The sequence below is a fragment of the Tinamus guttatus genome, unplaced genomic scaffold (genome assembly GCF_059628265.1).
Source record: "Tinamus guttatus ecotype Peru unplaced genomic scaffold, ASM5962826v1 Tinamus_guttatus_pri_ptg000025l, whole genome shotgun sequence".
Lineage (NCBI taxonomy): Eukaryota > Metazoa > Chordata > Aves > Tinamiformes > Tinamidae > Tinamus > Tinamus guttatus.
Window position 1 is genome coordinate 1,428,026 of NW_028288559.1, and position 25,139 is coordinate 1,453,164.

General features: G+C 38.1%; 1 protein-coding gene across 1 annotated transcript; it reads left to right on the forward strand.

Moving 5' to 3' along the window:
- The first annotated feature begins 698 nt into the window (after positions 1–698).
- On the forward strand, positions 699–24,438 carry CLPTM1L (CLPTM1 like). Its single transcript, XM_010227627.2, has 17 exons — positions 699–912; positions 1,451–1,551; positions 3,031–3,220; positions 4,734–4,876; positions 6,593–6,671; positions 9,316–9,433; positions 10,536–10,630; positions 11,957–12,041; positions 13,611–13,714; positions 16,205–16,270; positions 17,832–17,882; positions 19,100–19,182; positions 20,223–20,257; positions 20,542–20,597; positions 20,686–20,730; positions 22,828–22,943; positions 24,116–24,438. Exons 1-17 carry the CDS (start codon positions 739–741, stop codon positions 24,198–24,200), a joined length of 1,626 nt encoding a protein of 541 aa, XP_010225929.2. The 5' UTR covers positions 699–738; the 3' UTR covers positions 24,201–24,438.
- The last annotated feature ends 701 nt before the right edge of the window (positions 24,439–25,139 follow it).

The following is a 25,139-nucleotide window of genomic DNA, read 5'->3' on the forward strand; positions in this document are numbered from 1 at the left end:
TCTTCTGGCAGGGATCAGAACCACCTGCGGGTGGCTGGTCTCAGGATGAAAGCCATGAGGGAACATGGTTAGAGCATTAGACTTTTTCCCACAAATATATAAGTGTGGTGTTTACTCCAGAATTTACATGTACGCTTCACGATGTGAATGCTCCAAGTGAAGATTTGCTGTTAATATTTCTTTTAAAAATTGTCTCTCATTGTAAGTTACAGGGTGAATGCAGATTTTGAGTAATGTTCTCTGGCCTACACAGGTTAGTAATGCTGAGGTTTCTATGAGATAAAAAACATGTGTAGATGATAGTGAGTGCAATTTCATCCACTTTTCAAAAAAAATCAAATACAGTATTTGACAGTATTTGTCCAGAAGTAGTTATTTCTTCTTTTAGTGAAGCCCTATTAGTTGTGTAGCAGTGTTGCACATTCTCATATGAAGCTAAGGCCTCAAACTTGACCAATTAAGACATTTCATAACGGGGGGGGGGGAGGGGGACTGTGAGGCCCCGCCCCCGGCCCCGCCCCCAGTCTTTGCCCTAGGGCGCCCCCGTGCGGCCGCGCGCCGTAATGCGCAGACGCGGATGCGGCGGCGCCGAGGCCGTTCCTGGGCGACGAGACGGGGAGGTTCCGGCTTCCGCTGCGTCGCGGAAGTGACGGTGCCCCGTGGGTCGGCGGCGGGGGAGGATGCGCGGGCGCGGGCGCGCGGGCGGCCGGGGGCCCGCATGAGGCGGCGGCGGGCGCCATGCTGAGCCGCAGCTCCTTCACGAGCCTCGTGGTGGGCGTGTTCGCCGTGTACGTGGCGCACACGTGCTGGGTGATGTACGGCATCGTGTACACTCGGCCCTGCCCCACCGCGGCGGCTGGCGGCGCCGCCGGCTGCGTCTGGCCCTACCTGGCGCGGCGGCCCAAGCTGCAGGTGAGCGCCGGGGTGTTGGGGTGACTGCAGCCGCACGGCGGCCTCGGCGCGGTAGGTGTCACGGTGGAGGAGCGGGGCATGCCGAGCGCGCTGGTGGTGCCCAGTGGAGCCTCCCCCTGCGCAGTAGCTAGCGGCCCTGGCTGAGGCGCGGGGCGGGAGATACCCTTTTCTCTTTTTCTGTTAGCACATGTAGTAGTAAATGGAGTGGACTTACTGGACAAGTGGTTCTAGTTAGCGTGGGGGGAAAAAAAAAAAAAAAAAAAACTTTGCTTTCAAGTATAGTTCCTCTGTAGAGGAGAAATCTTATAAAACCCCCTTTAGTGTCCGTGCTGCACTTCTGTCCCCAAAGGGAGAACAGGGAAAGCCGAGCTTTTTTTTAAACTATCTTGAGTAGGTAATTTTCTTTACCAGTGTGTATAATCCTCCTGTCCCTGGGAAGGTTAGCGAAGTTGACTTACAGGACTGCCCTCTGAGCTTTCTGACATATGAACTTAGTACTTTTGTGCTCTGATTGCCCTGTGTTGTCTTTTAATTTCAGTTAAGTGTGTACACTACCACAAGGTCACACATTGGTGCTGAGAATAATATAGATCTGGTTTTGAATGTGGAAGACTTTGATATTGAGTCCAAATTTGAAAGGTAAGTGTTAGAACAGAGAGTTTTTTGTTTCATGTTGAAGAATTTATCCTAACTAGTGGTCACATGCAAGTGGCATGAGATGCACTGTGTTCATAACAGTAGTGTTGAGAGAATTAGCAGTTGCTACTGTTCTTGTATATTTTTGGTTTTGGGTTAAGGTTGCTATTCTTCTGGCTGTTCAGTTCCCATGTGTTTTAGTAAATCAGTAACCATATTCCTAGTGTTAAGGCAGCGAAGAAATTGGTCATGAGTCAGACTTTCCGTTTAGCATAAAGTACTCCTATGTGTAAAAGCAGTGTTTTATATATATGTAAGTATATATATTTATTAAAAGTTCTTTATCCTCTAAGTATTCATAAAGTAGCTCTCTTGATGGAAAAGGTGAGATAAGTTCATTTGGCACTAGAGAATAGGCTGTTTCACAGACTTTTCTTGCATTGAGCTGTCATCTCACAGTTGCAAGAAACAACTCCCTGCCAAACAAAGCCTCTGTGATGAATACAGGAATAGTTGCTTCTCCTATATAGTCTCTACAGACCTCGAGTGCTGTCTTCTCTGGTCTGTCAGACAGTTTTTTGATCCCATTCTAACTATTGGTCTCGCTAATTGTGATAGATTGCTTCTGCATAATGTGCTAATGTACAAGTGTTGGCTGGTTTGGATCTACATACAGTTTTCAGGTGTATACACAAATGTTTCAAAAAATATGCTTTGCTTGTAATAACACAAATGACTCATCTGTGAAAATCTAAAAGTGACTGAGAACATTTGACTTTCTTCTAATAATGTCTGTAGTCAGAACGCTATCTACACAGTGGTTTCCTTAGTAGCCATGGCTTCATTTTTTTTCTGAATGCTTTAACTGGCCTGTGACCTTAGCAATTTGACAAGAGTAGAAAAGGGATCTGGAGCCCAAAGTAGCAAGTGTGGTGATTTCTTGGTTAATTCAAGGTAGTGATTTCCTGATTTGGGTCTCTAGAATTCTATGAATTCTGTAGAGTATCTCTAGAGTATTCTCTAGAGTTCTGTGCTTGTGATGCAAAGTCTTGGAAATTTTCTTTTTTTTCCCTATCTTATGTCATGTGTACAGTTTTTGGTATATATTCAGCATGTAAAAGCTATTTTCTATATGTTCCATGATAATTTTGGCCCTGTGAGCAATTGCCGTGGGAAAGCAACTAGAAAACCCATGGTGCAGTATTTGTGTGTTGCCTAGGGTAACACAAGATGAATTGACCAAAGTCTAAGGTAATAAAGATGACGGTAAAATCTTGGTAATGCAAATATTATGACACATCCTGGAGTATCTAAACTGATCTCACCCAGTGTAGGCGAGTTGAGGCGTGTAAGCCTGAATTAATTTGTGGAAAGCGACGCCTTTTCTTGCTCATTTCCACAACACCTGCTGTACTCTAAGTTAAAGATCAATACTTCAGCTTATGCTATGTCATCTCATAATGTGCTGCTTTTGCATTTTAGGACGGTCAATGTCTCTGTACCAAAGAAAACCCGGAATAATGGAACACTATATGCATATATATTTCTTCACCATGCTGGCATTTTGCCGTGGCATGATGGTAAGCAGGTGCACATTGTAAGTCCTCTGACTACGTATATGGTTCCTAAACCAGAAGAGATTAATTTGCTCACTGGAGAATCGGACACACAAGTAGGTATCTTTTCTCACGATTCAACAAGAAAAATATTTTAATGAAGATTTTCTTTGAAGTATCGTGAAATAATTTTTTCTTCTTGCTGGTAAATTAATTTAACAACCTGTCAGCTGGAATAGCACTTTGTGTGATATTCTGCAATAAGGAAGGCCTGGAGAGCAGAATAAACATGCATTCCCAAATTACGGGACACAACTCAATTTTTGCCTTTTTGGGTTGAATGTGACAATGGGTATATGCTGTTTATATTACGAGAAAGCTTAGTTTAGGGAAAGACTGCTTGTATTGCTTACAGCTAAGGCCTCTGTAGCTCAAACTATAATATATTAATATCAAAGTAGATTATGCATAAATCTTGGCCTTTTTTACTTCCAAATTGTAGTGGCCTTAACTATGGATGAATATTTTGATTGAGGCTATATTATACATTATACTTCAACATACATTGAAGAGGGAAATAAAAAAATGGAAGTTGATAAACTGTACATCAAACAAAAAAAATCCTCCTCTTGATAAGTAGCTTGTAGACTAATGCTAGACTACTCAGCACAGCAGATGTGGAGCACTTTATAAGACTAGCTGCTATTAAAACTCTTCCCTAATTAGTTTCAAGAATTCATTGCTTTTGATAGAAACTGTTTTGTCCTGCTTTGCACAGTAAACTGGATTCATGTAAAATACTGTGCTTTGGTTATGTAAGAGCAGCATGAACTTCATCTTGGTACTGGTGAGTTATCGAAGTGCAGGCTGCTTCTATTTCTTTAGTATATTTTTACTTCTTCCTACAATTCAATTGAATAAGATAGTATCCTTTGTCAAATGCTGAGATTACTCAGTGGGAAAAATACCCAGTGATAGAGAATGAAATACTTGTAGTGGTTGCTGTACACAGTACTCAAGTGGAGCCATTTTTGTTTTAGAATGTCAATCTTTATTGATACCCCTTGTAGTCTGAAATGTAGCCATAGCCAGCCTTGTTGTTTCTGCATTGCTGTTTCTAAATGCAAGTAGAATGTATATGAAGTTGAGGATGAGTTGATGCCACAGTCCAGCGTACTGAAAGCCAAGGTCCTATTCTGTTTCAGCACTACTTTACACAGCCTTCGGAAACTCAGAACTTCTAAGCAAATGGCTTTGGAAATTAGTGTCCCACTACTCTGATGTCCTTATTTTCAAGTGACTTATTCTGACAAGTGTTCAGATTCCTAAAGTGTTAACTTTATTTAGGTCAATATTCATTCTTGGTAAGCAAGACTGTGAATGGATACTAGAGTCTTTCAGTGTCAAATTACGCTTGGCTGGTATGATTGGTTCTGATATATTTGCACAAAAATATTTGATTGGGTTAAAACGATGGTGAGGTGTTTCTTAATGAACTTCTGTTCAGCGATAGAGCAAATGGCTCCATAGATTCTATGAACTGAAATTCTATGACTTGAAATTCAAAGTCAGTCTTATTCAAAATTGTTTTGTTTAGCAAAAATATGTATGCTTATTGTATTTTTAAAGCAAATTGAAGCAGAAAAACAGACCAATGCTTTAGATGAGCCTGTCTCACATTGGAGGTCAAGGTTAACCTTAAATGTCATGGTGGAAGATTTTGTCTTTGATGGATCGTCCCTCCCTGCTGATGTTCACCGTTACATGAAGATGTAAGTTAATGACTTAATTTCGCTAATTTTAGTATTATAAACTTCCTGCACACTTCTCTGAAAGTCTTCCCTGTCCTCCTTGAGTATTCTACATTTGAATTGGACCTTGGGAGACAATACTCTTAGTGCTTGCCTTTCAATAGTGATAATTAATAAAATATTTCCAATGTGGTTTTCAACCACATAAAAATATAAGAACAAAATATGAGCTACTCAGGGCAGCTGAGTGTGAAATTTTTTTTGCATGTTGTTATAGCGAGACAAATTATAACTGCAAAGACACAAGTGAAATGCTACTGCAGACTACTTGTGCTCCCGCAATACTTGGGGTATTTAAGGTAATTTTCCCTTGACTGTTCCAATTAACCTTCATATGAGGATTATTTATATAAACTGCAAGTGCTTAAGTGGCAGAGCTTATTCCCTGTTCCATCACTTTCCCTCCATGACTGGTTTTATTTTATTTTGTGGCTGTGTCCTCCTACATCATGTCATTTTCTCAAGAAAGTACTAGAAAGCAAGGATAGGTTTTTAGGCCACTAAATGCAGGCACTAGCTCCTGTTCACAGCTCACTTAAATGACTTCCAGTGTTAGCCATATAAATAGTGCAGTGTTGCCTCATTGGCTTCTGTTGCCTTATGTTGATGCCTTTCTCTACAAGTACCCTATCAAACCCAGAAGTATTTGCTGAACGAACAAGAAGTGAGGGTCTGGGATAGCTTCCCAGCCAAATAGACAGACTTAGTGGTTTTTAAGATACGCCTGTATAGAACTGCAAAGGATTCAGCCTGGCTTGGTGAAAGAGAGTCCCTCTTGTAGCTGTGTTTAGATTGGTCAACACTGTTTTATACAGGCAACAGTGTGAATATGAAATAGCCTTTGTCAGCTCTCCTAGCAGTCACTTTGTTAGTAGACGTTTCATAGGAAATAAAATGTCTTCAATTAAATCATCAAACAAGATTTCTGAGCCTAGAGTTAATGCTTTTTCTGTATTACAGTGTCAGGGCCAGTTATCCCTTGTGTACTTAGTGTACAGTACTGTCTTAGCACACACAGAGACTTGCTTTTACCAAGTATGCCTCAGTTTAGGTAGTTGCCTTTTTTTACTACTGTTAGGGCACTAGGCTAAGCTCTATTCCAAGCTGCTGACAAAGGAATTGCTTGTAGATCATCAGCCAGATCACTGGCCAATGAAGTAACAATTTCCTGTCAATGCAAACCTAAAGATTTAAGTTTTTGCTGATTTCTACTAGCTGAGATGGTAGAGCAATGGTAGGGCAGATGGAGGAAAGTTGGCACTGTTACAGAAAGAGAGGGTTATTTGAGACAAAGGATACAAATTGTAGTAATGACTTCAGTGTGTTTCCCTTTGACAGACTTTAATTCCTACCACTACCATTAACATGGCAGCTTTAGCATCATCACAGCTAATGTCATTTGTCTTTCATTCCTTATTGCTTATTCTGCCTCTCTACTGAAAAGTCAAAGCAGAAGCTAAAGAGAACTATGACATGCTTAGCTTTTATGCAGACATCTTTCAGTTAGTCTTGTTACTTCTCTCTTGCCATGCGTTTTTAAAAATAAAAGTGCCTGAAAAGACAGTGGCAAATGCCTACATGGGTAGGTCTGAAAGTGATGATAGAGTGTTAACTGTAATACAAGTAGTTTTCTTTGTAGATCACTACAGTCATAAAATCCATGTTTAAACGTCCTAGGGTTCAGTTGGGGAAGACAGTGCATTACCTTCCAATATTATTTATTGATCAGCTAAGCAACAGAGTGAAAGATTTGATGGTGAGTAATAGAATACCTTTAATTACATTTAACAATATTAACAGCAGTCTTGAATATTGTTTTAATTAAGATTTTGTCATAGTTTTTTATTACAGCAAACAACCTAAGAAATTAATGAAAGGACTCTCAGTGATCTTAACTGTTGTTTAATTTAACGTGCTCAACTGTGGCAACTGCAGAAGCTGGGTCTGGGTTTTGAGGTTCCCCCTTGGCAGACATAGCTGCCAAACACTCCCTTCTGTTCTGCCTAAAGATAGCTGGATTCCCTTGCTGCTGTCTCTGGGGTGGATGCGGAGGACACTGCAGCAGCTGCAGCATGAACAGCCTCGCCAGCAGTTTGACTCCCTAAGCTGGTTGAAGAAGATGAGGTAGCATCCCAGAGCTGCTCCTAATATCTTCTAGGGAAAAGAGCATGCTCAATGCATCTGGTACCAAAGCTACAGGGAGAGAGGGGAATCCTTACCGACCAAAACCTGCACCGAGGCTTAATTTTGCAGTGGTGCTTTATGCAATGTTAAAAAGTAACCTGAGCATCTTAAAACTTGTTAAGTACAACTGGATATACCCATCTACTGGTTTTGTGCACTCGAGTCAGAACTTACAGACTTACCAGAATGGATGAAGTCGAAAGGGAGTTGTCTAGTGCAACCCCCCTGCTCAAAGTCTGATCATTTAGAACAGTATATTCACATGCAATTTCCTTTGTTTGACTTTGTGCCCAACTTCCTTTTCCTGGGGAAACTGTATGGTTCTCCTGCTGTAAGCTTCTCATGGAAGTCCCTTGCATCTAAAGCACAGGCACCTTATGCAGCTCTTAGTTGAGCTCTGCAGTTAATGGTAATTGCTAACCAAAACATGACTGAGAACAAAAGCCTTGATGAATGTCACAGTCTAATATATGAATATGTCTGGGTTCGTCTGAATTTCCCCAAGACCTTTCCAATTCGTAAACTTCAGGATAGACAAAGATTTTTGTTGCTGATTGCTGGGGAGAATCTTTTTAAGGAGCTTGCTCTTTTTTATTTATAAATTTCGAGTTGACAAAACAACCTCCTGAGCATTTCAGTTACAAACTCCTAGGTCTTAGGAGCAGGTAGTTTTGTCCAGTGTTTCTTTAGCTGTTTCCTTTCTGATGTCCTGCACTCATTGTCTTTTCTTTTGAGTTTCTTACCACAGCTCATTATTAAGCTCGGTGCGTTCATGCCAGGACACAATAGCTTCTAACTGGTCATGTCCCCTGTTTATAATTTCAGTGTTCTCATCTTGTTAATGATATTCCCACTGCTGTCACACACATTGCAATTGCTGCTATTGTAATTCTGCCTTAAAGTGGTTAAAGATTTTTGAAAACAAGTGCTACAAAGACTACTAAAACTAGCACTCCTTCAGCTCTGGTTTATGTAACTTCTCAATAATGATTTGCCAAACTGCTGACAAGTCCTGCAGTAAGAGTGGTCTGGTGGTACGTATACGATGAGTGAAACACAAGAAAGACTAAGGTAGTGCAGCTTGTGGACAGCAAGGTCAATGTTTAACTGTAAATAGGAGTACAGGTGCTATCTGCTTGATATGTTTGACCTGAAACCATGTAGTTGGAGAATTATTTTCTGTGCTGTGGTAGATTTTGAACTGATGACTACTTTAACCCTCATGTAGGTCTTCTAGGGTAAGTATTGAGGTGTCTTGCATAGTGGTTCTTCCTGTTCTTCCTGTTGTAGAATCTTCTTGCCCTTTATGGGAGGAGAGGGCACAGGGTTCTGGTTTGAGAACATGTTAAAATTAATTCTGTAGTACTACATTGCTCTCTTCACACACTGTTTTGTAGTCTTAGAGTGCCATTTGGAGGCCTTACTACAATTGTGCACAGGCTGTATTGCAGAGGTTTGAGAATTTCCTAGTTTTCAAGGCTTAGCAATCGTGTTCAGCTAGGCTGCACAGCAGCACTTGTGCACAGTAATGGTCCATTAGGAAAGAGTTCTTCTGACTTTTATATGTTTATTTGCTTTCGTTTGTCCAATAATTTGTCTTATATTACAAGCTGTTTTTCTTTCTATGCTACCTCTGATTTACTAATCTGTTTTGTCTGAATAGAGTGCAGTGACTGTGTGTTAGTCCACTATGTTTTTGCTGACTTTTTATTTTCTGCCTGTTCAGCACAGATAAAACTTTTTTTCTGTCCTTTCCCAGAAATGTTGATGTTATCTTTTTAGATTGAGTTATTGACTGAGTTGCAAAGAGAATGAAGGGATTATAGGTATCCTTTTAAAGAGAGAAGCCTGGAAGATGTGTATGTGTTTTTTTGGTAAAGAGCAGTGAAATCTTACTAGCTTTCTTTATTTTCAGTTCTGCTCCTTTTTTTCCCTTTTTTTTGTCAGACAGTTCAAAGATTCCTGGCACTGTTCTAGTTTCTCCAGCTTTTCTCCCTGCTTCATTTATAGATTTTTCTCTTCTATACCAACAGCGAGTTTGCAATAGAAACCTGAAAAAGCAAACTGCCAATTTAACATTTCTTGGTTATATTTCTGTGGTATGTGATATAATTAGTTTCTTCTACTTTCAAAAAGAAAATGAATAGAAATAACTGCAATAACTGCTGAATTTACTTTTGCTATTAAAAAGGAAACTATTTCTCTTTGAAATACAGGTTATAAATCGTTCAACCACAGAGCTACCTCTTACAGTGTCGTATGATAAAATATCTCTTGGAAAACTCCGATTTTGGATCCACATGCAGGATGCTGTGTACTCCCTCCAACAATTTGGTATGTTTTTTTAATTTTGAATAATATAAGGCAAAGATCCTAAAATCCTCTTAACTTTATAGCTATTTATAGATATGTGCTGCTTTCTGTTTTCTGATAATACTCTGAAAATGTTTGTTGTAAGCTGCTTTAATTATGTAAAGATTCAAATAAAATATTGGAATGTAATAGGAAACAAGAATAGTTGATTTAATCATTTATTAATTTTCAATTTTCTCAAGAGAATACTATTGTGAAAGCACAAGAAGCCAAAGTGGAAGATAATATTTTTCCCATGGCTTCCCTCTATCCTCCATGGAGCAAAGATAGCTGAATAAGTTTTGTATAAGCTTTGAAGAATGCAGGAGATGCTGAGAAGATAAATTTATGAAGTAGTGGTCACTGGGAATGTAGCCATATAGCTAGGGTAAAGTACAGCCAGGCACAGCAAAGCTTTCGACTATAGCCTTCTGACTACCCCTTTCTTAAAAGCTACCTTTTTATACAAGGTAACATCCTTCCTCCTTCAGCAGATTTGATGAGAGGTGAGAATTACGCATTCACTGATTAGACTGTGAACTCCAGAAGATGCTTTGCTGTTTTGCAGTTTATCAAGCAGGAGCTTCCGAGCTAGTTCTACAGGACTCTCTTACAAGGACTGTAGAAAGGCTTGAAGTGGATCCACTCTCAGGAGCCGTACTGTTGCACGCGTGGTTCATTTTCTCACTGACCTCTTGTCCTCTGTAGTGCACACGTGTTTTCATTTTTCAGTTTTTGCTGTGAGGCTTACTTTCATGTGAAAGTTCAGAGGGCAAGTTGAATAATCTTCTTCTCCTGGGCCAGAATGACTTTATTGTGCTTGTCATTTGTGTATCTGTTGTGTAGTTACAACCTAGGCTGAACAAGATATTAAATGCACATAAGGCTTCTTCTGGCTGATACATTTTGTTTAAAGCTAGGCAAATCATTAATCAGAATGTACCTAGAATTGCATTTTGCCTTGATTTGGATTTATGATTGCTTACCAAAATACATCCAGGTTAAAAAAAAAAGACAAAAAACTTTCATATTAGAATCTTGTATAACAGCATCTAATGCAATTACTTGTTTTTTGTTCTCTTAGGGTTTTCAGAAAAGGATGCAGATGAAGTAAAAGGAATTTTTGTGGATACTAATCTGTATTTTCTGGCTCTGACATTCTTCGTAGCAGCATTCCATGTAAGTAGTGAAAAATTCTTTTTAAGAATTTAGCTGACATAAAAATTGTTGCACTTCAACCCCTTCATTTATTGGGAACCGTTCTTGGAAATAGGAATTTCCTTAGAGCAATACAAGTGCTCTCTTGTACAAGTCAGCTGCATTTCCAATGCACAGTTAATGTAAAGATTTTGAAGATAGATATCTGAGCCCATTAGCTATAAATTAACTCTTGGCTGAAATATAAACCACTTAATTTCATGATCCTTTGTTCATCTGGAGTGCAACCCGAACCCCCAGCGTTAGATGCCTGCTAGCACTTTCAAATGTTGTGCTAAGCTGCGTTGTCCCAAAGTGTACCATTGCAGGGGGATAGCTGTGGCACCAGTAATAGTTCTCCTAGTCTCTGACTTCAAACCTTATAGGAATTCAGATCAGCTCCAGATTTACATTAAAAATTTGTCAGTTTGTATGTGTAGAGTTTGCTGCTATAGACATGTTATTGCAGTGTCATCCACCTCTGGGAGCTTTGTGTTTATCTTGGTTTAAATGTGAATCTTTTAGTGAACGCTTTTTTCAGATTTTATCATTCTACATTGAACACTTTTGTTATCTACAGTTATGATCAGTGCAGCTCCCATGTGCTCTGCAAGCTCTTAATTATTCCAGAACATGATGCTTTTTTATGGTTAGAGTATATGTTATCAATTTGGTGGTAAAAGTCCTTTATGTTTCCCAGTAATAGTAACTTATTTTCTTCCATTTTGTTTAGAAAGTTGCGTGTCAGTAGACTGAGAAGAGCTCTTTAAATATCTGTTCTTTTTATATAATTTTCCCAAATTAAAAAATATATTTTTTCATTAAGATTTCTTGACCCAGGATTTTCAGAATCATCTGTGCTTTTTCATATATTGAATGCTGAAAGAGACTTTTGGAAGGGGGGAAAAAAAGAGTTTGAAGCAAATTTAAGTCCCTGAAGTTTAGGCAAGCTTCACACTGCTGAAATCAAGATAAAACCTGACTTGCCATCCTGAAGGATTTTTTTTTCCTTTGTACTATCTAAACCTAAAATGAATAATACTATCAATCCAACACAAATCACTAATCTAATTTAGTGTGATCTGTCCATGAGCTGAGCAACTTCTCAAGGACCTTAGTTCTTCATCCTTTATCAAAGCCTTCTAAAACACATTCTTTTTAGCTTGTATTTATGGTGTGTAATTTCGATTCTAGTTTTATAACTCTTAACTTGCAATTCCATCATAAATAATTTTCAGTAGTTCAGCTGGTAGTGCATGTTGTTTGGGCAGGTTTCAGTCAATTCTGCATGTTTCTTGCTATTTGCAGCTCCTTTTTGATTTCCTTGCATTCAAAAATGACATCAGTTTCTGGAAGAAAAAGAGGAACATGATTGGGATGTCTACAAAAGCAGGTATGGCTTATAATTCAAAGTGTTACATGTATGTGTGCCATACACTGTGCTTATTCTTGCTGTAAGCTGAAATGTAGATTTATCCAAGGTGGTAAAATTAGATGTTTTCTTTCTATGAGTTTAAAATTTCCATCAGTGAAGTGACACAAAAATACAGAGAAAAGAAAGAGGTCATGAACAATGTTTTGACTGAAGAAAAGGTGCTATCATATGTAATGTTATCCTGCAAATTCCAAATATCCCGTTTATATAGCAACAAGCTACAAACTATTTAAAACAAATACAGTATTATAAAGCTGTAGTTTCATTATTGGATATGAAAGAGACTGAAGCATAGTGGTTTGACATCTGTCAGTCTCTCAGTTTTAGAGACAGATTAGAGGTTAGCAGCCAGACATGGGCACTTGAGATTAAACATACAACTAGTGAGCTTTATTTAATCTGTTAATACTCACTGCCTATTTTTCAAATAGGTTTTCCATCATCTTTATAAGCCAAAATGAAAGATCTGTGGTTGTTTACCCTCTAGAGCTGTATCTCTTTATTCTACAATATGTACAGATTGATTAAAATATGGAAGGAATATAGATAGGAAAAAAAAAAGACATTGTGACAGGATAAACAGCAACACAGTTTCCTCAAGGGGGGGGATTTTTCTTTGTGTCAAAGGGCATTTATATTTATATAAAGCATTTATATTGCACCTGGTATATGTGCACAAAAAGGTCAGTGAGAATCCGAAACAATCCGAGAATTTCAGACTTGGAATTGCTAATTGCCAATTAGCTAAGTGAGAAAAGTCAAACTGGAAAATCGAAGAGGTATAGGTTTTCTTAACCGTACTGTCAAAGACAGTGCTCAGTCTCCAGTAATTGGCTTTTTGCTAAAGAGACAGTGGAATCATACTTCAGTCTGCTTCCTCTCTGCATCTTCCTCCTTATTCCCCTGTAGAAAGTGTGGGACAAGAAATTACCATGAAATGGTGCAATGTAATTCTTGCTGTCCCAGCATCTTGTAGCTCTAACCTATTCCTGTCCTTGCCTGCTTTAATCTATGAATTGTTTAGGAGAAGCTTGTACAGAGTTTTGCAGAACCTGGAAAATAACCCAAGTACAAAATATTTGCATCTTCAAAGCAATTGAATAAAGTGGATTTACTTCTCCTAGCAGTTTACAAGCATTAAATTAGTTGCATGATTTTCCAAGATTGACATTACTTGGATATCTTACAGCTTCCTGAGACAAGAGTCGTGAATGTGTAGTTCATCACAGTACTGATATATTGTTGAATTGTTGTAGTGCAGAAATCTTCCTTAAATATTCTGGTTTCCTTACTCTTGTGATAAGGACTTTATAAAAAGGTCTTGTGACTTGCTAGGTGTCTTTTTTTTCAGCCTGCTTGGAGGTATATAGGTAATTGGGCTACTTTCTGGAACTGCTTAACAAAGAAAGATGTGTGGAGAAGTTCATGCTTAAACTGCTTAAGTAAGATAGAATTGTAGAAAATAGACCAAGTTTGCTGTCGTCTCAAGTATTCATATAAATATTAATATTATTTTTTTCTGTCTAGTTCTCTGGCGGTGCTTTAGTACTGTTGTAATATTTCTTTTCCTTTTGGATGAACAAACAAGTCTATTGGTCCTGATTCCAGCAGGCATTGGTGCAGTGATTGAGGTAAGTTGTTAAAGCTTTAGAACTAATTCTCAGTATTCTCAGGAACAGCTATTAGTTGCATACAGAGTCTTCAAATATTTTTATAAAAGATCATTTTATAATTTACTGTGCAAAAAGAATGCTAAACTAGTTGCTGGAAAATTATTGTTGGAGTCTGCTGTCTTTAAATGGCTTTAACTGGCCCTCTGGTAGAGGAGATAGTATCTCTTTATTAGACAAGAAATAAATTGGAAGTATGAGCTTTTCTTGGGATGGGCCAGCTGTTATTGTGGCACCAAGCACAGAGCATCACTCATGTGCCTAAGTCTGACTGACCAGGTCGGGGAGCCTTCACGGGAACACTTGTCAAAGAGCAGGCAGAAAGACACCTCTGTGCTGCAGTTTTCTGCCAGGCCATAACTGAGGCCTTGGCAAAGGCAGAAAAGGAAGAGCCTGTTGGTGGTTTCAGCAGACCATGTCCAGTCAGTGGTTTGCAGAAGCTGTTCAGAAGCCTTGAGACTGCTGGGAAGAGTTCTCCGAGTAGCAAGTGTTACAGATGTTATGTTTCAGTATTTAAAACTAAGTTCAGGACTTTGTGGGATTTTCGACTGTGCATCTCATGCAGTTGCAGATGATCTCTGTAAGGACAAAATAGTTCAGAACACGCTCTTTTAATTGGACGCTCTTTGAAAGTAGAGATTAAGTTGCTGAATGCAAGTGTGAGCCTTAAAAATTCAGTTTAGTGCATATTTAGGCTCTAGTGAAAGCTACAGATAGCAATATCCCAAATAGTGCCAGTTCCTTGATTACAAAAATAATTATTTAGTAATTGGGATAGCACTATAAATTTTAAAAATATGGCATATCTCTGTGTTGTTTTTTGTACTGTACTTACTAGTGGTTTTGTCCTCCAAACATTAAATTTAATCTTGTATTTCAAAATTTCTTTAGCTCTCAAATTTCAACAAGGTTTCAGGGAAAACTGTGTATGCAAATATGGTAACATGCTATAAGTATGCTGCTGATATTGCTAAATTGATTTGATTTCAGCTTATTTGGATTTTAAGAATCAAAAACTTTTTTTGAATCTAAAAATTTCAGAAATCTAAAAGGGCTAAATGATTTTAAACTGTGTATTGTCAAGATAAATGACAGTTTTGGTTATAGTGGGGTGAAAGACAGGAATAGCTACATTTCAAGACTTAAATTCAGTTGAAACCTTAAGACTTTGCATTCCTGGTTTATAAAGAAGATGGATTTATTGGTAACCATTTTGTAAGAACAGGCAAATCCAGATCTCATTTGTTGAAGGTCTCCAAAGACCTTGTACCTGTCAGAGATTCTTGCTGATGCTGCCCAAAGAGCAATCGGCAAGAGAATATCAGAGCTCTTGGAGATCTGTAGTCCTTATGACTATTTGCCTCCAGTCATGTTTCTCGTATGCCTTTCTAATATGTTGCTTTTGGATTGCAAGCTGGGGAAACTAAATTTAAAGGATTACATGGGTGCATTATGCAGAATTTACGTAGAGGGAAAATCTGTAGTTGAAGTTGTAGTAGAAGGGTTGCTGAAGTAAAATATGTCTGGTCTCAGGTGATGGTAAGATGCTTATCTAAAGTGGGAATAAACATATGAATTGTGCATCTCAAAGGAAATTGGGCTGCTCAGGAGTACTTATTCACAACTTACCCTTAACATGTGTTTCTTACACAGTTAGTAACCATGACATTGCTTCTGTAATAAGCAGCGTTCTCTCCTCTGTCAAAGCTGACAGTACAGGATTGCATTTACCTGTTTGTTCTGTTTCATTTGGAAGATATGATGGATAGGAAAAGAATATTGGTGTTGTTATTCAAGCAAATTCAAACAAAAATTAAGTCAAAAACCAACCTTGCCCACCAAAAGTTTCACAGAATATAGTCCTGCTGAGCTACTGTATTTTTTTACTTGCAAAATCTGTACAGTGGGATCCATACTTGAATAAACTTTTGCATAAGCTGGACTTTTGATTGCATTAGGGCCAGACTGGAACAGCCTTGCCATCCCGTGGGTTCCCTGACTTTGCCTTAATTCCTGTAGTCTGCTACTGAAAGGTAGTGACCATGTAAGGATGTCAGTGCTCAGAGTTCAGAGACACCTTGGTCTTAGAGACCCAGCTACTCCTTGAAGGCATGGAAAAAACTTGCTTGGCACATGGTTACTGGAGGACATTTAAGCTGAAGTGCATTAGTGTGGAGAGCCACTGACTTCCACACTAGCTCTGAAATACAGATAGCCTGCAAAGACTTATTTCACCTTGGGTATATCATCAAATACAGGGACTTAATTAAGCAGACTGTCAGTGATGGGCCTGTCCGGTGCCACGGCTTTCCATTTGTAGTCGTGTATATGCAGGGCAGGCTGCTGTGGTCAGGCAATTACTGGTTTTATATGTATGACCTGATTATCTGAATCTTGTGAAAATTCCTTCAGATAATTTTGTATGTGTACAATTTGGTTTGTTAACCACAGCTCTGGAAAGTGAAGAAAGCTTTGAAAATGACGATCAAGTGGCAAGGCATAAGACCCAAAATTCAGGTACAGTAAGCATTAGCCCTTTATCATTAAAGCTGTTGAACTTGTTGTCTCCCTTCAGATTACTGTGCAACTTGATTTTCACTAAAGGGAAGATAAACTGTAAAAGCCTTGCATGCACAGCTTTTCTTTCTCAGTGAGTTAATACAAAAGCTTAGATAAGTAGTTTCAAAATTATGAATTTATTTAATTTGTGTGGAAGGTTTAATTTGTATGTATTATGTTGAAAAATTCAAAATTCTCAGTCCTCTTGAATCTTAATGGGTGGACTTAAGTTCCTGCTGCTGTGTTGGAAAAGCACTTTTATACAAAGAGTGTCTATATCCAAACTTTTTTTTTTTTTTTTTGATATGAGAAACACTGTTGTGTAATCCCCAGTGTTTACATAACAAGAAATTCTGGCATTTTTTGCTGCTCGAAGTCTGCCTCTTAAGAGGCTAATAGCTCTGTTTGCTCCCTTGGCAGTATTCAAGGAAATATTTTTAAACAATCACAACTTTGCAACAATCACAATTTTGCAATCCTTTGCTCTTTTCAAAGTTTCTCCCCTGCTACAGCTGAAGTTTGTTTGTTAGTTTTTTTTTTTTTTTGGGGGGGGGGAGGGGTTGGTTGTTTGCTGTTTGTGTTGTGTGTGTGTGTGTGTTTTTTGTTTGTTTTTTTGTTTTTTTTCTGGTTGGTTGTTAGTAGGGGTGTGTGTGGGGAAGGGTGTTCTTGGTTTTTGTTAAACCTGCAAGAGCATAGTTGGTTGAATTGTTTATTTAGGTTTAAGAACATTATTATTTCAGTCTATTTCAGTCTACCTTATGCTAACATTTAAAAAACTCTGCATAGTAAAAGCAAGCAACCCATAAAGAGATTGACAGGGAAAAAAAATCAGGTATTTTTCTTTTAGAATACAGTGTTTTCAAAGCTGTCGTATTTGACAAGTTGTCACTTGCTGAATATTCATCTTCTCTTCAAAAAGTACTGTTGGAATGTGTTGAATTCTGATGAAAAGATTTCTTAAATAACCTTTGTCTTCACTGGCTTTTCTTGAGAAAACTATTAGCAATTCTCTTTAGAGAAACAGAACACAGTTGACCTATTTGTGCATTAAATGGTTATGATTACTAGTAATTGCTTCCTCTAGCTGCCAAACTCCTCGTCGTTTGACTTGGCTCTCATTGGGTGAACTCTGCTGTCTCAACAGCACTTTTCAAAGCAGAAGACTCCTGGATGTTCAACATAAAATAGAAGGAAAACATATACACTGTAGCTAGCCTATATTTAGTAGGCTGCTCACACAATTTGTAGTGACTGTCTTATACAGAAGGATATAAGAAGTTTGAACTGTTTTAAGCTGTATGTCTCGTAGTGGTTTAAACAGTTTAAATCTCCATTTAGGCAGTGGTGCGGTAGATGCTACAAACTTTTGTGTCAGTAGAAAATGTGTTATGTTTGAGGTGATAATTTGTTTGGAATAAGGTGGCCTCTTGGACCATAGTATGATGCTAAAGTTACCATTTTGGTCAAAATACTTTTTACCACAATTCTGACTTAATTACGTATTTTATATATTTTGCAGTTTGGTACATACAATGACTCTGAAAAGAAAACTGAGGAATATGATACCCAGGTAAGAGGAAATGCTGTGACTTCTCTTATATAAATATTAATGTGGCCTACTCATCATGCTTTGAACACATAGTAACATCTTTTGTCCTAAAGCTGTCACAGAATCACAAGTCAGTGTTATCACTTTCAAACTGAGATACCTGATTTATGCTATGGGTAAAAGGTCTTGGTCCTTACCTTAAGGCTGATAACATATGAACAATTTCACCTGTCACTGACTTGAACTGAAAATGTTTAAACTAGGTAGGAAATATTCTCAATTATGCTCTTACAGCTTTAACAACACATCATCTTTTGGCAGGGTGGATGGATGCTTGATCCAACCCAGTGCAGATACCTTGTGTTCTCATTGTGTGTCTGAATTTTAATTCTTGCAAGATTCCTTAGGAGTAACAAAACCGAGTATTAAATCATTAGTTCTGTGCTTCAGTGACAGTCTTCAGATAAACCAGGATTCCTAATGCTACTGAAGAGGAGAAACTTCATGTTTATGGTCCTCTCTTGTTTTATTATGTTTTAGACAAGTGTTTGGGCCCCCAAATGCAAGCAAGATATTGATAAATGCGATCAGGTTCAGCAGAGGGGTCACTGAGATACTAGAGCAATTGCCTTGTGAAGAGAGGCAGAGGGTGTGGGGTTTGTTCAGCCTGGAGAAGAGGCAGCTTCTGGGGGGTCTCCCAGCATCTACGGGGAGGTTATCCCCAGAAGATGGAGCCAAACTTTTTATAGTGGTGGAGGACATGGGTATAACAAGAAGTTCAGACAGGATAGAAGGGAAGATCTCTTTCACTGTGAGGGCAATTAAGCATTTGAACAAATTACCCAGAGAGACTATGTAGTTTCCACCCTTGGAAACATGGTCCTCAGTCTTTTTTGGCCTGCTCTGGTGGTGTTATTAACTTGCTGATCTTCTTGTGGGCTTCGTGAAAGCCATTTGTGATCCCCCAAACCTGTCTTCACATTCCTTATCAGAGTTATGTTTAAATGCTTTGCCTGGGAGCATTTAAGTTTCTTCCTGTAACAGAGGAAGTAGTACTCACAATCAGAGAAAGGCTGGGGTTGGAAGGGACCTCTAGGGATCATCTAGTCCAACCTCCCTGCTCAAGCAGGGACCCCTAGAGTACCTACTCCTAAAGTTACATGGCTGTCTTCAGTTGACATCATGAAAAAAGTTACTTATAAAATGTGAACTAACAAATTACTTTCCCTGTCTAATAGGCTATGAAATATTTGTCATATTTGCTGTATCCACTCTGTATTGGAGGTGCAGGTTATTCCTTGCTGAATGTTAAATACAAGAGGTATGGTATTGTAAATCTATCCATAATTCTATGTAGAAGTGAAATAGTTCACACTTTTTTTTCACTGCTGATTAGTTTGAGATGATGGGATGGTTATTTTTGGTTGCTTGATTCATAAATTAGGAACCAGAAAAAAAATAGTTTTACAGGATTCACAGGTAGAAAGTCTAGCAGCCTCTCAACAATTAGTAAGCTACAGTCAATTGCACTTCACAGGAGAGCATTTGTATCGATGTTAAATCTACTTTTGTAAAAAATAATTAATTAGTGATAAAACACCTAATCTTAGCAGGGTATTACCCTCTAATATTACAGCCTGTGTTTCCTTGAAGTATTTTGTAGAAGCATTTTGTAGTTCTAGCTAGGACTTTGCTGCTCAGTTGCAATTGCAAGTTCAATTTCAAATAATGCAACGTGAACGCTGCAATTGCTAGCCTTTCTTACCGGTGCAGACGGAAGGATGGAATTTAACTGCCGTGTGTGACGCTCCTGTTGTTTGGCTAGGGTTGTGCTGCAGTGAATTTTGGGTGGTTTTGTTAGATTTAACTAGGAGAAGAGGTGAATTCCTTCTATCTGCTCTTTAAAAGCAGTGTGTTTACTACAGTGGTTGATACAGAATGGTATTTGTCTTAAATCTGATAAGCCTTTGCAATGCCATGTTAAGTCTCACTAATATTTAGAAATACAGTGATGCCCTTTGGAGACATTAATGTGAACAGTGTGCAGTACATGCTGATGTAGTTCGGATAGAGAAGTCTTGGAATATGCTGGAAAAATATATGGAAGCCCTCAAAGATCTCCAAACTCAACTTGTTGGATGCCACTGATAAATGTCCATTGCTTAAACTATTAGGAGCTTTTTTTGGAGTCCTTTGTAATGAAAAGAAGGTGTGAATGCTTTACAGAAGAACTAAACACCTCACAAAATAGCCAGTTTGTTTGAGTAGTCAGGCAGCCCTTGGCAGCCTCTGCCCCTGGGGTGGGTGTTTTGTGGGTATGTTTGACTGAGGTGGAAAAGGCTGTCTTTTGTTTACTTGCAGCTGGTACTCCTGGCTGATTAACAGCTTTGTCAATGGTGAGTACCCTCTTTTTCTCTTCTTTTCATACATCTTCAAACTAAGGCCAAGACCTGAAAGTAGAAAAACTAACTGGCATCAGCTGGAACTATCAGATATAGGATAATTATTTGATCATGGTTTCCAAAACTACCACGGTAATTTAGAAAAGTAAGTGAGGCAAAAAGAATTGGATGCATTTCTGTCTTCAGGAAGAAAAATATAGGTCTCTAATTGAAAGTATAGTTGTCTGGTGTATGTCTGTTGTGCATTTACATCTAAACCATTCATATTTTATCTTCAGGGGTGTATGCTTTTGGGTTCCTATTTATGCTGCCCCAGCTGTTTGTAAACTACAAGGTAAGTTTTAAGTGATAAAAGACAACTTTTCTAATCTCTTCTTGGAGACTTTATTACAGCTTGACATATATCGTTTTTTTAATCCTAGATGAAATCTGTTGCACACTTACCATGGAAAGCTTTCACATATAAAGTAAGTAAAGCTGTACCTTTTCTAAAGACTTGTGCTGTTATTGCAGAAATAGCTTTTCCTTGAGAAATACGTTAGTAATACCTACCTTAAGGCTGGCTTCATTTTTAAGAACTAAGCCGCCAATAAAAACAGAAAATTAAAAAAAAAAAAAAAAAGGCAGCAATCAATTCCTATTTTTCATAGTAGCTTACATAAAATGAGAATAATTGCATCCCAATTTTGATGAAAATACTAGCTTTTTTTTTTCATATGCTGCATAGGTATAAATGTTAGTCCTTCCAAGTTACTTTTTTTCCAGTCTCAATTTAGTATATTATTTTAGCAAATGAAAGGTTTATTACTGAAATAGAAATTAAGAAATAGATAGGGCTGCCAGAAAAACTTATTTTGACAGGTTCTGGGAGTAACCAGAGCTTGAAGTCGTGCACACCTTGTGTTCCTGACGCAGTAATTCTAAACTTGTGGGAATTGTATAGTGGCTAAGGTATAGTGGGCTGTTGCATGACGAAAAAGGGTTTGCACTGTGTTGCCTTGGAGGAAAACAATGCACCAAAGAGGCAAAGCCTAGCAGCAAACTTTAGAAGACAAGAAAATTTGTTCATTTTGGAATAAAATAAGTTTGTTATCCATGTCATGTCTGTGCTCCCACCACCATTCACATGTGTGTTCAAATTCAGGCAGCAAAATGGGTGCATCCGAACAGCCTAGCCAGGATTCCTTGGGACCATGCAGAGAACAACAGACATCCACATGAGTTCCCACTCTTCTAATTCCTCCTAAATTGGGATGTGTTGTTTTCTTGACCTTTTAAGAGCTTGTAGGGTTTGGTCTCCATCTTGTGGCAGCTCCACAAGGTATTGGGGTTGTTTGCACTGCCCTTTTTGTTAATTGTGTCCTGAGAAGCTGCACTTACTTGTGCTGGGTTCTTCATAACATACTAATCTAGGTGCCATCAGCATACCCGTATTTGTGTGCTGCCACATGTGAGCATGTTAAATCATTCTCCCTTCACATCAGCACATCAATGTTCTTTGTAACAGAGTGCTTTAAGAACTGTTGAAAGCTTCTAAACACATGCTGTGTACTTTCAAACTGATAATCTGGGACACAGGAGCTGAAATTTTAAAATTGAGCCTTACATGGCCCTTATATTTCTGTGATATAGCCATAATTTCTGCCTGTTGTAATTAATCAGAACTTTCCAATATCCCAAAGTTCTCCATATTTCATCACATTTTTCCCCCAAGTGTGAGTCCTCCTCTACCTAGAAAATGCCTCAATTTCCCCACTTTTTAAGGTAGAGATATTTATGTAGTTGAGTCAGACTAAGTGCTCACCAATAGTGAAAGAAGCCAGGTTAATGCCTAACCCTCCCTGTAGGTTAGGATTCAATCCACAACCTCTTTAATGTCAAAATACTGTCATCCATGCATAGCTCAGAGCCTGTTTGTATTGCTTTCCCAGCAGCTGTGTAGTAATTTAAACCTTCTCATTCAAAAAAGTAGTCAGCAAGTATTTTGCTATTGATTCAAAAAAACATGGCTAGTTTAATGGTTGTAAAAAAAAAAAAAAAAAAAAAAAAAAAAAAAGATATATGGCTACCAAGTTAATGCTTTTAATATTAAATGAATAATTATTTACAAATCACTTTATTTTCCCTCAGAAAATAAAAGTAAACAACGGTATTTTGTGAATCTTGAATACTTTGAGTAATGAGAGGCTATAATATTTAATTCCTTTATTTTAAAGATTTCAATGAAGTTACTGATACATGGTTCTTTCTTTTTTTTTTTTTTTCTTTTGTAAATAACAATACTCATTTACCTCAAGCAGTCCTACTTCCTTTTTACTTCTAACTTGGACTGTGTCTGCACATTGTCTGTAGTTGTGTGGTTTAAAGTAGCAGTTTTCATGAAAGGAAGGCACTTTGAAGTTTGCATTGAATAGTTTCTCAGCCTAACTCCTGAGCATTGCTATAGATACGTGATCTGTCCATCTACTGAAAAATGCTGTTCTGAAAAGCCTCTTTCCTGCAGCTTTGTATGACAAGTTACTTCCTTTCTTTATACCCAGCTGAAATATGCATTTCTTTTTTAGGCATTCAACACCTTTATTGATGATATCTTTGCTTTCATCATCACTATGCCAACATCTCATAGGCTGGCATGCTTTAGAGATGATGTCGTGTTCCTGGTCTATCTTTACCAAAGATGGTATGCTTTTCTTGATTATCAATAGGCATTTTTTAAAGCACTTTAAATGCTTGCAGTCTTACTGCTGTAAGGAATTACAGAAAAACTTGGGATAGATCTTAAAAAGATTTTGATTTTTTTTTTAAATACTGTCTTGACATTTATAGTATGGTCCGGTTAATGGTACGTGTGTATATGCTGAGTGAATAGGAAGACTGAATGGGATCCTGAAAAGGCAATCTCAATACAAATAAGTTAAACATAGCAAAAGTTCCTTCCCATAACTGACGGCATTCCTGGATCCTCCTTGGTATGCTAAGAGAGTAGTCAAGTAATTAAACTCCTTCTCACAGCATCTACAGAGTTCTTGCCACTTTTCCCTTCTCCATCCCCAATCAAGGCTCCTCCTTTACAATGGGTGAAGGTTTACATTTGCAAATTTCAAAAATAAAAGGAAAAAACTTGAAAGACAAAGACTTGAAGTAAGAGCAATTCTTAGGCTTGTATTCACACCTCCCACATAGGAGTTTTGGGCTTCTAATCCTTGCCAAGGGGCTGCCTGTCTATATACAGCTGAAGCACACTACTCCATATAGTAGCCATTAAAATATGAGGCATAAGTTAAGCTAAATAAGAGGTGTTATTGTTTTCAGCAATAAATATTTATCTGTGAACAGGAATTTTAAGCCAGCTTCACATTGCACCAGATTGCGTGGATGTTTCCCTCTAACTAATCATTAAGTCTAAATGAGAACTTGAGCCTTTAGCTTTATATAATTCCCCATAAAACAGACCCTTTCCAGGGTCCTGTTCTGGAAATTAAGAGCCCCGCAACTTCTGGCAGGGGCTTGGCACTGGGAGAAGCATCCGGGACTGCCTGGGAAATATCCATGGCAAGCTTTAGGGGAACTCTAGCATGCTTTGAGAGGACCTATGAGACAACTGCTTAAGTCTTAATATGGAAAAGCCGATACATCTGTAACTAATCTTTTAGACTGCTAGGTTTTTAGGCCACAAATGGGAATAGAGAATATGATGAGAAAGAAATTGACTTGTAAAATAAACCAGGATGACACAGAATTTCAGTTTGAAAATCAAGTAGCACAGAGCTGCTTGAATCTCATTATTTCATGTAAGTAATCTCTCTTTTTTTATTTTTTATTATTATTTTTTTTCCTCTTCTCTCCTGCCAGGCTTTATCCTGTGGATAAGAGCAGAGTGAATGAGTATGGAGAATCCTATGAAGAAAGGCCAAAAAAGAAAGTTCATAGAGAATAATTAAGAATTGAAGAAGCTTCTGACCCTCGGACTCTTACTGGTTACCTGTATTATCTGGTCTTAAGGAAAAACTTATTTAATAAGAGTATTTTTAAAGCTTATGAAAGAACTACATGGACAATACATCTTCTATATTGCCAAAATCTAGTTTTGATATCCTCCTCTTTCAGGATTCTTTTTTGTCCTCGTGAGGTCAACAGTCTGCCAGATGTCATTCAATATCCTGCACTTACACTTCTCTTCAGCGAAAAGCTTAGTGTCCTCATCATTGTAACTTATGTTTAAATCAATGTTATTAAGACAACTCTGTAACTGTGTGGTGCCTGTGTCACTGGGCTATGAACAGTGAAAAATAGCCCAGTGTGTTACAGCAGAATGAAGCATCACTGCCAAACTGGAGGCTGTGAAAATTGAAATGTAGAGTTATTGGATTATGCATTAACCACAAGTTGATAATGGAAATTCAGAAATCATGGTTAAAATTGTACGTTAACCTAAGTTCATAGCTTAAAATAATTTTTATTGGAAATAGTGAGACAGATGGGTCTGGTAAAATTCAAATAATGGGCATATTCTTAGCCCACATCTTGGCAGAGGATTTGTTTTCTTAAACTGAATTAGGATGTGGCGGGGGGGAAGTAACATGATTTCTTTTAATATATATCTAAGTTTACATAAATCATTCTGTTTAAAAAAAATCCAGTATCATGTGATAGCAGGTGTTCATGTAGCACATCATTGTAATGTGCTAAGAATGTCTTAACACATCTTGAATTCTTCATAATATGGTTGTTACCTGATGACCCAATAGCCCAGTTTTCTCACCTTTCAAAGGGAACAATGGAACAGTTCCTTGGTCTCTTTCTTCTCCCTCCCACCCCAGTTCTGCTTATAAAATAGAACGTGTATCATTCAAGTGGAATTACTTTGCTTAAATAC